General features: G+C 46.3%; 1 protein-coding gene across 7 annotated transcripts in view; it reads left to right on the top strand.

The window, feature by feature from the left end:
* Nucleotides 1-13,224, top strand: part of PTPN1 (protein tyrosine phosphatase non-receptor type 1) — a 90,390-nt gene that overhangs the window by 12,997 nt on the left and 64,169 nt on the right. For 6 of the 7 annotated variants that reach the window (XR_005016399.1, XM_036824827.1, XM_036824830.1 and 3 more), the window contains exon 1: nucleotides 9,435-9,652. The exons of the other annotated variant lie outside the window; for it this stretch is intronic. Coding sequence is in view for 4 of the 6 variants with exons in the window: in XM_036824827.1 (XP_036680722.1) it covers nucleotides 9,590-9,652 (63 nt within the window). In the remaining 2 variants the exon portion in view is untranslated. Of the gene's footprint in view, nucleotides 1-9,434; nucleotides 9,653-13,224 lie in introns of those variants that run through there. 7 annotated transcript variants of the gene reach the window in all.

Here is a 13,224-nt window from a genome sequence, read left to right as displayed (position 1 = left end):
CGGCAAGTGGGGGCCACTCTTCATCACGGTGCGCGGGCCTCTCGCTGTCGCGGCCTCTCTTGTTGCGGAGCACAGGCTCCAGATGCGCAGGCTCAGTAGTTGTGGCTCACGGGCCTAGTTGCTCCGCGGCACGTGGGATCTTCCCAGACCAGGGCTCGAACCCGTGTCCCCTGCACTGGCAGGCAGATTCTCAACCACTGAGCCACCAGGGAAGCCCCAAGATTTCTTCGTTAAACATGTATTACTTTTGAGATTAGAAAAAGAATTGAGAAAAAAAAGGTCCCACCTCCAGTGCTAGAATTTACACCTCTTGGTGGAGAGAATGCCCACCTTGAATCCTTTCTCTCTTTAGTTCTTCCAGGCTTCTGGAATTTGATTTAAATACAAACACAGTTTCTTCTCTCCCTTCTTCCTTCTTCCTTTTGTTTTTTTTTTTTGGAGACAATCTGGGTCAGAGTCAGCTCATTGCTGAACCAGAGCTAGGGCTGACAGTGGGTGGATTAAAGGAAATTTAAGGAGAGAAGGATTAGACACTGCTTTGGAATTGAGAATTGGATTAACTTCTTCTTCTTCCTGGCTCTACCTCTGCAAGAACTGTCTTGTCCTAGAGTAGTGTAGGAGAGCAGTGGGGAGGGAAATTGGCTCTGTTTAGGGAGGTGATAAAATTGGGCTTAGATGATTCATTCTTTCATATATTCATTCAACAAGCATTTGGGGAGCACCTCCTCTTGCCCAGCCCTGAGCTACACTAGGGTTATACCAAGATGAATACTACCCAGTCCATGCCTGAGAGGAGCTCCCGGTCAGCTGAGAGAGACACACATCCGGACTGATAAGACCAATACAAGAGGATCAATCCATGCCCAAATAGAGTTTTGTACAAAGGCTGAAGTTCTGCTTTCACCCCACCCAGATACAGATCTTGGTTCTGAAATGAAGAAGTAAGAAGGGACAAGGGAGATTCTTATTTAGAAGAAAAGTGGTGACAAGTTGACGCAGGTGGTTTCCAAAAGATCTTGACTTCCAGAGCAACCAGGGCTCAGCGGAAGGAATGAGGCTAAACTTGAGACCCATAGGGCTGAAGGAAGGTAGAAACAGAAGGCAAAGACAGTGTAGCGGTTAGCACGCTTTTGGCTGCAAGTAATAAAAAAGCCAACCCAAAGTGGCTTCAACGATAAAACTAAAAAGCTTATGATCTTTACAAAGAAGTTCAGAGCTAGGTGGTTCCACGGACAGTTCAGTAACTCAGTGACTTTGCCAAGGGCTCGGGGGCTCTCTCTCTGTGCTCCTCCAGCCTTAGCTTGTTGAGGAAGAGGCACAATTCCTTCCACGTGTCTCTTACAAGAGGGAGAAACCTTTCCCAGAAGCTCCTGGGCAGACTTTGCCTCACATCCCATTAGCTGGGATTGAGTAATACGTCCATGCTCAAACTGCAAAGGTGGCTTGGAAAAGGAATAGCTCACTTTTTCAGCCTCTGTTATAATGGGTGGGCTCTGTCAGCCAAGAAGAAGGGGGGAGGGGATGATGGGTAGATAGGCAACCAAAAGTATCTGCCTCAGAAGGGAATTAACATTCTCTGGGCACTGTTTCTAACCCCAGCTGTCCCCGAAATTTCCAGCTTCCCCTTTAATATCTAACTAACAATCAGACCCCATGACTCTAAGAAGAGCAAACTTTTATCAGGTTCTTTCTGCAGGATATTACTCAGAATCTCCGGGGGATGTTCACGTGTCCCATGGACCATCCCTGTGGCTGCTTGGCAACCACGGTGGGCTGTCTCTCCCAGGACCTGTACTGCCCTTGTCTGCCTTCTCTTAGCTGCCTGCATCAGGAGGTTGCTCCTGACCCCAGCGCCGTCTTCATCTGGAGGCGGTACACAGCCCTCTTCCTTATCAGCCCCCTGAAACATGTCTGGGTTAATTATAGAATATAGATTCAATTACTGTAACTCCCATGAACAGTGGCTTAAACAAAGCAGAAGTTTATTTTTAACAATAAGAATGATGTCTATAAGCAACCAGGATGACTAGACCTGTGCATATCAGCGGAAAATCAGCCCCCTTTATGTCTCTCTCATGGAACAGTCTGTGTGTGACCAGTCTAGGGGTGATGGGGCAGGCTCCTTCTGTCTTGTTCTCTTCCATCCCTTGTATGTTGCCCTTGTCTGCACAGTCCAAGTTGGAACCCACTATATCTACGTTCCAGGCAGCGGGATGGAGTAAAAAGCAAAAGAAAGAACTTTTCCTGTCCCTCTGCCCAGCACCCCCTGGGCCTTTGAGGGCATGATTTAGAAGTGGACCACATCACTTCTACCCACATCCTATTGGCCAGCATGTAGTCACATGGCATAGTTAGCTTCAAGGGAACCTGGGAAATGTAGTCTTTAGCTGGGCAGCCATGGCCCAGGTACAATCCTATTTCTATGAAAGAAGAGGAGAATTGATATTGGGGACAATTAGTATCTGGGTAATACCAAACCTAAGATGAGCTTGCAGCAGGGAACAACATTTTATCGAAGACTTGAGGATAACAGGTGGGAACTACAATGCAGAAAAGGAAAACACAAAATGAAATTGAAAGCAGATAGTTTCTAGAGGCCATGTACCTGCATCCTGCTGTCCCTCATGCCGGTCTCCGTCCTCCTTTCTCTCCAGCCAGTTGTGGGAGCCAGTCTACCTCCCACGGAGGGGGGGCCTCCTGACCCTCTCTCTAGAATTTAGAGCCTTTCTCTTCCTCACCTACCCGAGATATGGGCAGTGGGAATCTCCAGGTCCTTCAGAGGAAAGCTCCATCCACTGTGTGCTTCCCCATGGCCCAGGTGAGGACAGCTTGAGAGTTGTGAGCACATTCCCCCAAGTCAGGGTCCCTCTGCTTTCAGTCACTCTAAATGTGGGTCCTCGCCATAGGCCTCCCTCCAGCACAGGAAAGGAAAAGTACAGGCCAGCCCCTCCCTCTCTGCACGGTCAGTTTTCAAATGGAAGACCATTTCCATCTTCAAATACAAAAACTACCGGAGCAAATATTTGATCCAAAAGACACACCTCTCTCCCAAGGACTCCAGGAACACTTTTATCTAAATGAAAGCTTAGAAGTTAATTCCTTTTCTCTAAAAGGGCTGCCATCTTGCTACAGTGCCACTCAGCTCATAGACATGATGCCAACACTGCTGGTGACAATGGACAAATTACATAACCACTCTGCTTCCTCACCTGTCAAATAAGGTTAATAACAGACCCTTTCACAGGGTTCTTGGGAAGATCTAGAGGGATGAAGGTAAAGCGCTAGCTTAGCACAGAGCTTGGCCCATAGTTAACACCCAATACATGTAGCAATTATAATTACTATTACTAAACAATAATAAACAACTCAACATGGGGAATCTGTATCTGAATAATGTCACTGTTTTAAGACTTCCCCCAAGAGTAGTAGTTCCTCTCAGAATAAAGGAGGGAAACCATTTCCATCTTCAAAGACAGAAACTGCTTCTAACCCACTTCAAGAATTTGAAAATCTAGACTCACCTCCAGGACTGGCTACATAATTTACAAGGCCTGGTGTAAAATGAATATGCAAGGTCCCTGATTCCAAAAATATTAAGGATTTCAAGATGGTGACTGCAGAGCATTAAACCAAGCGCAGGGCCCTTCTGAGCCCAGGCCCTGTGTAGCTGCACCGATTACAGACACACCCACAAAGCTGGCCCTGCTCACCTCCACCGGCATGACAGAAATTAGAGATGTAAAACAGGAGGTTGCAACATATACTATGAAAACATCTGTAGGCAGATCATAGCCTGCTTTTTCTACTCAGCAACCTACACAACTGTAATAACAACAGCCTCATTTATGGAGTCCTTGCCCTGAACTAGAGACAAGGCTCAGACACCATCTCGTCCGACCATCACATCCCTGTCTTAATGTAAAAGACACAAAACTGGCAATCAGAGAGGGTAAGTAACCTGTCCAAGGGCATAGAAGCCCAAGTCTGCCAGATTGCAGAACCTACGCCCAGAATCACTGTGTGTGCCACCAGTGTCCCCCCACCCCCTAAACTGGAGGGTGGAGGAAGCAGTGGCCTCTGGAAACCCTCCTTTGCTGAAAGCATGGGGCCAGGTCTGGTTTCCATCCTTGGGTCAAACTTGCCTGCTTGAAGTTTCCCTGCTTCAACCACCCCCTGTCTCTGACCCACCTTTCTCAGAACGCACGTGATTCCCCCTAGTTCCCCCTGAGCTCCTCCCTCCCCTGGGCACTCACTCTTGGAGGAGAGGCAGCTCCAGATTAGACTTATGTATTTATTCTTGTTTTTATTTTTAATGGCTTGGAGTAAAGTCTGAAATATTTTCTGGGAGTGGAGGGGAGGGAGAGTCTTCACAAGGATGGGGAAGGACCCAGTGAGGACGTGAGTGAGGAGCTTCTGGGCTGCTAACCTTCCTGTAAGCTCTCACAGTGCAGAACTCACATATATTCATAGAATTTCAGAACTAGAAGCAGCATCTAGAGCTAAACTGCTTTCAAATCCTGGCTCCACCATTTCTTAGCTGTGTGACCACAAGCAATCTGAGAAACTTTCTGTGCCTCACTTCAAATGGGGGATAATAATAGTAATAGCTTCACCATGTTGTTGTAAGTGATAATTATTACCACTATTATTACGTCTTCATTGTTATTATTTGTTTAGAGTTCATGGGAATTCTTGGAGAGACTGTGTAGCATCACGGCTGAGAGCACAGATGCTGAAACCAGACTGCCTATTATCTAAATCCTACTTCCATACTTAGAGCTGTGCGACCTTGGTTAAGAATTTGACCTCTCTGGGCCTCGGTTTCTTTATTTGCCAATATTTCCCTTGGACAAAGTGATTGGCTTAGAGATGGCATGTGAGACTCAATTGGACCAATGAACTTCAAGGCCAGGACTTGTGCTGGGACCACAGGGAAAAGAAGCACTTTTTCCATCAGGGTTGCTGAATTGGCAGGATATGAGCCTGTGGCTGCCAGGGCCATCCTGGTTACCTGGGAAGGAAAGTGAAGCTAACACAGAGGGAAGCACTAAGAGAGCAGGAGTAAGAGAGAGTCACGATGACATTGTTTGAGCCCTTGGATGCAGCTGTGCCTGAAGCAAACCACTTTTGGACTTCCCAGTTTCATGAGCCAGTGAATTCCCTATTTTGTGAAAGCTACTTTCAGTTGGGTTTTTCTCACTGGAAAGCATACAGGCTGACACTAGGAGGTTAAGCAACTTGCCCAAAGTCTGAAAGCTGGTAAGTAGCAGACCAGGGTTAGAAAATTCTAACCTGCTGCACCCAGACCAGCATTCTGTATTTGGGTGTTCATTGATTTCACCTCTTTACCCATTTTCTCATCTGCAAAATGGGACAACACCAGGCTTGCAGGACTTCTGGGAAATATAAACTGGGAGGTCACACCTAGCGCTGTCTGTGGCTGGAGACTGAAGCTCTGTGCATCCAGTTTCCAGCGCTGTGGACCTGGGTTTTGCCCCTAGTCAGTTATTCTATCCCAGGAATGTCTTTGGCTGACCCCAAATCAGCCAACCAGTCAAGGCACCCAAACTTCGTTAGGAGAGCAGCTGTGAATCTCAGAGGGAAGGGCCACTTCCTTTCCTGGCTATGTGTCCTCACTGGTAGACAGAGCGAGCTGGATGACCCTGAGGACCCTGGAGGTCTGAGTCTATGAGGTAGGAAAAAGCCCTGTCATCTTGATTTCTGGAATCTTCCAAGGACTTGTGGCCCATCTGGGAATGACCTGTAGCTCAAGGAAGAAGGCATTGAACCAAATCGACTTAATCTCTTTTCTTCATGAAGTTTACATTTAGTGGTAGAGATGGACGATAACACATAGAGAACAAACACATGACATAATACTACATGGTAACAGTAGGGAGAAAATATGTCCTCAAATGCCTGATAAGTTCTAAGAAGGAAAAAGGATACAGATTCACGGAACCGTTTATTAGGGGGCATCAGAAGGGGCCTCTCCGAGGAAGTGACATCTCATCAGAGACTACTTTGGTCTCTCTCTGAATTCCAAGCTCTTAACACTGGTCTACCTCCCAGAAAAAAGACCAGGCCGGATTTTTACCAGGAAGCTTGCTGACACTGCTAAGTTAGGAGTCGATGATCCATTGGAGGCTTGGTAAACAGCCATCCTTCTCTACTGACAACTCTTTAGGACATTTTAAAAAGTTTAATGGGTCATTGATTTGCTCCATTAGCTAAATCTGTGAAGGAAAGGCCCAAGAAACCACCTGAGACCATTCCTCAGGCAGGCCTGCCAAGAAAAGGTTTTAGCTATCATGACACATGGTCATTTGTTTATTTTCTAACCAGTCATCACTAAAAGATTCCCAATCACCACCATCACAGCTCTGGGGGATACCAAGGCTTGGCTGGTTCTAGGCCAGGACTTGGCAGAGAACTGGTAGAGCGTGACAGACGAAAGCCAAGCCTTAGAGAGCCACAGAAGATTCCAGCACCTCAAGTCCCTCCTCCCAACCCAATATCAGGGGCTTGGGACACAGACAAGAAGTCGAGGTCCCTACCCTCATGGAACACTATAGTGGGGGGCAGGAAAAGGAAACAAGCCAACAAATAAAGAGGGAGATTTTAGAGATGAGCACTGTGATGCAGAAAACAAGGTCACCGGCAGAAAGTGACTGGGGGCTATTTTAGAGACCGTGGTCAGAGACCTGTCTGCAGAGGTAACATTTGACCTGAGACTTGAAGGGTGACAAGATCTGCAAGAAGAGTGGTCCAGGCAGCAGGAACAGTTGGTGCAAAGGTCCTGAGGTAGAAACTCATTCAATGAATTAGAGGATTGGTCTAGAGTACAAGAAAAGGAGAAAGGTAGGGGAGGTGGGCCAGGGTTAGGACTTGTTTGGGTTTCATTCTAAGAAGGATGGGAAACTATTGGAGGGTTTTACCTACAAGAGTTTCATGATCCAAAAAATTAAAAGCGCTCTCTGGCTGCTGCTATGTGAAGAACGGATATAATAGTGATTAGTTGATACCTGAAATTAGGGGTTTCATTCAGGACCAATATTGTGACAAAGTTTCACCCTCTGCCACTGTGGTAGGTTGAGTGGGGGACATATCTCAAAAAAGATATGTCCAAGTCCTAACCCCCAGAACCTGGGATATAACCTTATTCAGAAAAAGGGTCTTTGCAGATGTAATTAATTTAAGGATCTCAAAATGAGATCATCTTGGATTACCTGGCAATGCAAAATCCTCCTGGATTAGAGTGGGTCCTAGATCCAATGACAGGTATTCTTGAAAGAGTGAGGCCGAGGGAGATTAGACAGCTGGAAGAGGAGACAGAGGAGAAAAACCACATAAAGATGGACACAGAGACTGCATTTATGCTGCCGCAAGCTGAGGAACCATTGAAGTCACCAGGAGCTGGAAGAGGCAAGGAAGGATTCTCCCCTAGAGACTTCAGAGGGAGTGTGGCCCTGTCAACACATTGACTTCAGACGTCTGGCCTCCAGAACTGTTCAAAAATATATTTCTGTTGCTTTAAGCCACCACATTTGTGGTAATTTGTTACGGCCACCCTAGGTAACTAATACATCCACTAAATACACGTGGACTCTGCACGCACACACCCACCTCCACTCCTTCATCAAGATCCCGTGCATAGCACTGGCCCCACTCAAAGGCCGCTCCAGTCACTGGGTGGTACTCCCTGCAGGCATGAGGGCCACTTGGGCTCCAGATGGGCATTTGATTTATTTACTTACTTAGGTCAGCCCACAGTGAGAAGAATGAACCAGCCTTGTTCTGTCCCCCACAACAAGGAGCTCTGAGTTCTGTGAGTTCCAGATAAACTAGCTCTCAAAGAAACAAGGGCAGGAAGAGTACACGAACCTGGAGAGTCACTTAAATGGCTAAGACTTATATTAGGCAGCTTCCAAGTGTGGCGTTCCCAAACTTTTCACCCGAAGGGGCATCTTTTGTTAATTTCCCCCTCCATGGAATACTCAGTTTCTAAAGACATTGTTTATCAAACCAATTGCATTTATTCAACAAGGATTTACCTCCCATTTGCTATTATTTGAAGGTATATAACAATGGGGGCTCATATTTATTGATCCACTCACTAGACTAAAAGCATTATATATACTCTTTCAATCTTCACACCACCCTATGAGATGGGTACTTTCATTATCTTCATTTTACAAAGGAGGGAACAGAGGCAGAGAGGGGTTAGGTAATTTGCCCAAGGTTGCGCAGCTAGTATTTAGTAGAGCTGGAATTTGGACTCAGGCAGCCTGTCTCCAAAGCGAGCACTCCCCTGAAGACTGGTTAGAATCCTGGCTTCCATACCAATGTGCAAAGGTACTCTGGACAAGTGATTTTGCCTCACTGTGCCTCAGTTTCCTCATCTATAAAATGGGAACAATAAAAGTGCCTATATTGTAGGGTTGTTGTAGAGATTAAATGAGAAAATGTACTTGGAATGCCAGGCACAGTGCCTGCCACAAGCACTCAAGGAATGAGCTGGAATTCAACACCGCTGCTCTGGGTAGGCTTGAGATGGGAAGAGTGAACAGAGATGATTCTGTCCTCTAGGGTCCCTGACCCCATGGAGTTCACAATCTTCATATAATGTGCCTGACACAAAAGTGAATGGCTTAAAGTACATCCTGCAGAAAAACCACCTGACCAGCCCTTCTCATGTGTGCTTCAAGGACCATAGGTATAGAATTAGCTGGGGTTGCTGGTAAAAAATACAGATTTCTGTATCCGAATCCTTTGGAAGTGAGCCCAGAAATCTGCCATTATTCAACACTAATGCACCATGGAATTTGTGCTCCACTGAGTCCATTCTGAGCAGGACTTCCTTGCTACTTTGGGACGTATTAAAAATCATTCCAAGACCCCAATCCATTCATTTCTGCAGTGCCCAGGATAGGAGACCCCAAACGCAAAGTACATTCAGAGAGTAGTGGGTCTTCCCCAGCAGCCTGGTAAATCATGAAGCTCTAAGTTTCTCGAAAAGAGGGCGGACATCTGGCCAGAGGCGGGAGCCTGGAAGGGGAGCATGTAACCCCCTCCTCCCCCTTGGAGCACTGAGGCCTGGGCCCTGGCGCTGCAGGAAAGATGCATGACTGCTTCAAGGTCACTCTGTGACTCAACGGACCGCATCGATGCTTGAATTCAAGATCGGTGGCAGCCGGGCAAACCCACGCGCCGTGGGCGGGGCTCCCGGGGTCGCCTAGGCAACGGGCGCGCGCCACGCCCAAGCTCGTAGACCGGGATGGGAGGGGAGGAGGGAGGGCACGCTGCAAGATGTCTTCCCCCAGCACCTCCCCCGGCTCCGCCCCGCGGAACTGCTAGCCGACATTCCTGAGCGCTGATTGGTCCTTCCGCTTGAGGGGCGGAGCCCGCGGCAGCGCGGTGCGTACTTCCGGCTGCCGGGTTGACATGAAGAAGCAGCGGCGGCTAGGGCGGCGGTAGCGGCGAGAGTCGCGGCTTGCAGCGGCACTAAGTGCGGAGAGCGCGACGCGGCCTAGAGCGGCAGACGGCGCAGTGGGCCGAGGAGGAGGCGCAGCAGCCCCCCTGGCCCGCCATGGAGATGGAAAAGGAGTTCGAGCAGATCGACAAGGCTGGGAGCTGGGCGGCCATTTACCAGGTGCGGGAGCGCCCCAGAGCGCGGCAGGCCCTTCGCTTAGGCCTAGCGAACCTTCCCCTCAGACCCCCAGGCCCCGCTCTCCCTCTGGGTCCCGCCCTCCGCCTCGGCCCTGCTCCGTGAGGATTCGATCCGACGGCGGCAGAGGCCGGCCGCCTCTCTCTTTGTCCCCCGGGTGGGCCTGCGTCTCTCCCCGGCCTCGCAGTCCCCTTTGATCCCCCACCTACCTCATATCCTCCAGTCCGGGTGACCTCTCAAGCCTGGAAGCCGCCAGTCTCTGCTCTCAGCGCGAAGCCTCGCACCCCGACCCCGCCCCCCTGCCTGTCCACTCTTTGTCCCCTGGGGTGGATAGAACACCCCCACTACTTCCTTTCTAGACTGGACCACCTCAGGCTGTCTTCCTTTGTCTCCCCGGGGGAAAGGGTTACTCCCCCCTCCCTCCTTTACATTTCCTTTCTCTTGGTCTCTGTGCGTCGAGTCCCAAGGATGACAGTCCCTTCCCCCTTCCTGTTCATTCATTTAATGGATCTGAATTGACGTGCCTCTTCCGTGCTAGGCGCTGCTGAGGCGCTGGAGGTAGTGTTTGCTGAACAAGACAGGCAAGATCCTATCCCCCGTGAGCTTAGAGTCGAACAGGGCAGTCCAACACATAAGCAGACAATTTCAGATGGGGACAAGTGCTATGAAGAAAACAACATAACGGGGTAGAGAGTGATTTCAGGGAAGATGGCCTGCCTCAGAGAAGGGGATCAGGGAAGATCTGTCAGAGGAAGAGATACTTGCTCTGTGAGCTAAGCCCTGAGAGTAGCAGGCTAAAGAGCTTTCCAGCCAGGAGGTCTGGAGTACCCACTCCACTGGGGCCAGAATATTACCCCGTGTCAGGCAGGCAACAGGGGAGGTTAACGTTTTTACTCTCTCTAAAATAGCATCTTTCTCCCGATGAGCATCTTATCCTTTGGTCATGGTTGAGATGATGGTGTCTTCCCCGTCCTCATCTCCTTGTGGGTTACGGTGGTTCATAAATAAAAAGTTCGGAAGGTAGGGTTTCTCACGTATCTCTACATCATCAGATTAAAAAGATGAAGAGGTCTGCTTTCACAAGAGCTAAATCCTCTGAAGAAAATATGTGCTCCCGATTAAATGTCATCGCGGGGGTTGTGAGGATTAACCAAAACCACACTCGGTATTTTAAATAAGCAATGTACAGAATAGAGAGATGTTGTTACTTGTGTAAAGGGAGAAGGCTGTTTTCGGCTTATAGGCTCAAAAGGCAAATTGTGAGATCCATCAGCTGGTAGTATTAAAATCTATTTTGAGCTCCACTTAAAAAGGAAAAAAGCTTTAAGCAGTTCTTTGGTATGCTTGACTAACAAAAGCCTTTTTTTGGCAGGCTTGGTTTCATGTGGATTTGCATCAAGCTTATTTGACAGGATTCTTTTTACTTGCGCTGTAATGTATATTAGCTTCTGATAGACTAATACATATAACCACTCTAATCTGTATAAGTACGATCGATCAATATATAAAATTTGTATTCCGTGTCTAGTCTCTCTGAGTTAACTGAATGAATCCCACTAGTGACTTTGAGAATGTGTAGACAAATTTTCTGCATCAGATTGAATACAGTAGAGTCTAAAGTGGTTTTAAATGAAAAAATTCTTGGTCTGAAGTGTTGGAGTTGATAATGATATACCCCATCACAAGTAGGGGTGGCCTCCAGGAGGTACTGGGGAGAATCTTTTATACTGAAGCTGACTCAGTTGGCAACAGCAAATTCATATTATAAAAAGTCCTTGTTTGAATTTGATTACTTACAGTCTTAGGGAGGAGTGGGAGACCTGTCACCCAAGCACTGTTAAAACTATGCTAAGCAAGTCACTAGCGTGGAGCCTGGTCTTCAGTTAATTTCCCTCATTGTTCTTATGTTTGTCTACCACCTGGGAACCCCAGGAGTTAGTCGAGATTGCTGTATGTTGAGAGTTCTCTAGATCCTTAATCGATTGCCACATTTCTAGAGGTGGTTTCTTTTATCTTAGAGAATTATCCACTATGGGCTTTCTCACCTCTGCAGTACAGATATTTTTCTTTTACAAAATCTAAATCAGACGCTCTTTTCCTTCTTGATGTTAAAAGTGGCAAACTCTGGCATTTTAAAAAAAATGTAGAGTTCAAATGACCTTGAGTCTAAAGTGGCAAATTTTCCAAAGTGTGTGTCAATTTACGAAAACCATTATTTTTCAGGAATTCAAAGAAATGTGTTTATGGTGGGTAGAAAATGGAAGTTAAAAAAATTAATATTTTGTAGCCCGTCACAATGAAGGCAGCCTTATACAGAGTCATTTTGAGCTTGCTTAGTCTATTGTGATTTTGTAAATAATATGTAATTTTTGCTTAACATTTTGTAAACAAAGCGGTGCAGTTATTTCTCACTATACTAACTTCTGACTAGAACAAAAAGATGTAAAAACTTGGAAACAATTGGGAAAAGAACAAAGGATGAAGTAGACTTTCGAATGCCGAGGAATGAGGCGGCTTAGAAAACAAATGTTTCAGGCGAAGATTCTCTGCTAGCTCAATTTGATAAAGTGAGCATAACTAATTTTATATAGTTGTTAATGCTAATAGATAGCATAGATACTAATAAGCATTTAGGTCTATAAAAAGTCAGCCTTGATAGCATGTGTAGATGGCTTTAAAAAATTGTTTTCTATCATTTAAATGATTGTATGTCTGGTTTGAAAAGTGGAAGTAATACTTAGCAAGCCTGGAGTGCCCAAAAGAGAAGAGAGAACACAGATAGGGCAAAGGGATTGGTTTTTGGAGCTAGAATGAGAGAAGAGGGGGCTTGAATGAATGAAAATAGGAAAAAACTACCCTCCATTTGTAGTTTAAGGTTTGGGTCAGGTGTTTCGCCATTTCTCTCATCTCTAGTTCTTTGATTCTCTGACACTGTTCACTACTTTTCAGTATGAATGATTTGATTGTTTCAGATAAAGGAGATTGCAACAATAGCTTGTGACTTGAAGGCAAGATTTATTCTATGTTAGAGGCAGGCTCTGTAATACGGGCCACTCTTCCAATTGACATTTGTTTTTATAGCTGCTTTCATTATGAAATACGATCTAATGCCTGACTAGGTTAAAACCATGTTATAACAATAATTCACTAAAATTCCTTACTGCTGTATACAGCTTATTTTGTTACAGTCCAAGATGAATATTAAAATTTCCCAGTAATTTTTGTATAAATACCATTCTCTTCCGAGAAAAACTGTGTTTTGTGCAGAGGAGAAAGATCTATATACTATGACTCACTTCACTTAAAAAAAAGAAAGACAAACGGAAGTGACATGGAGAGGATGGGAAGCTCTAGTCATCTTGAGTGACCCATTAGATCTAAATGTTCTTGTGTAGCCCTGGTTTGAGTCAACTAAATTTAGGTGTCTGATCACCACTTTGGAAATGGTGCAAAGATGTTTGTAATTGTCTGGACTCAGATTAACTGGGGGCACAAGTAGAAATAGTGGAGGGAAGAACTTTTTGCTCTCATTATTTGTTTGACATCACTGGCATATT

Source organism: Balaenoptera musculus, chromosome 15 (assembly GCF_009873245.2).
Source record: "Balaenoptera musculus isolate JJ_BM4_2016_0621 chromosome 15, mBalMus1.pri.v3, whole genome shotgun sequence".
Lineage (NCBI taxonomy): Eukaryota > Metazoa > Chordata > Mammalia > Artiodactyla > Balaenopteridae > Balaenoptera > Balaenoptera musculus.
This window is presented reverse-complemented; position numbering and strand designations above follow the sequence as displayed.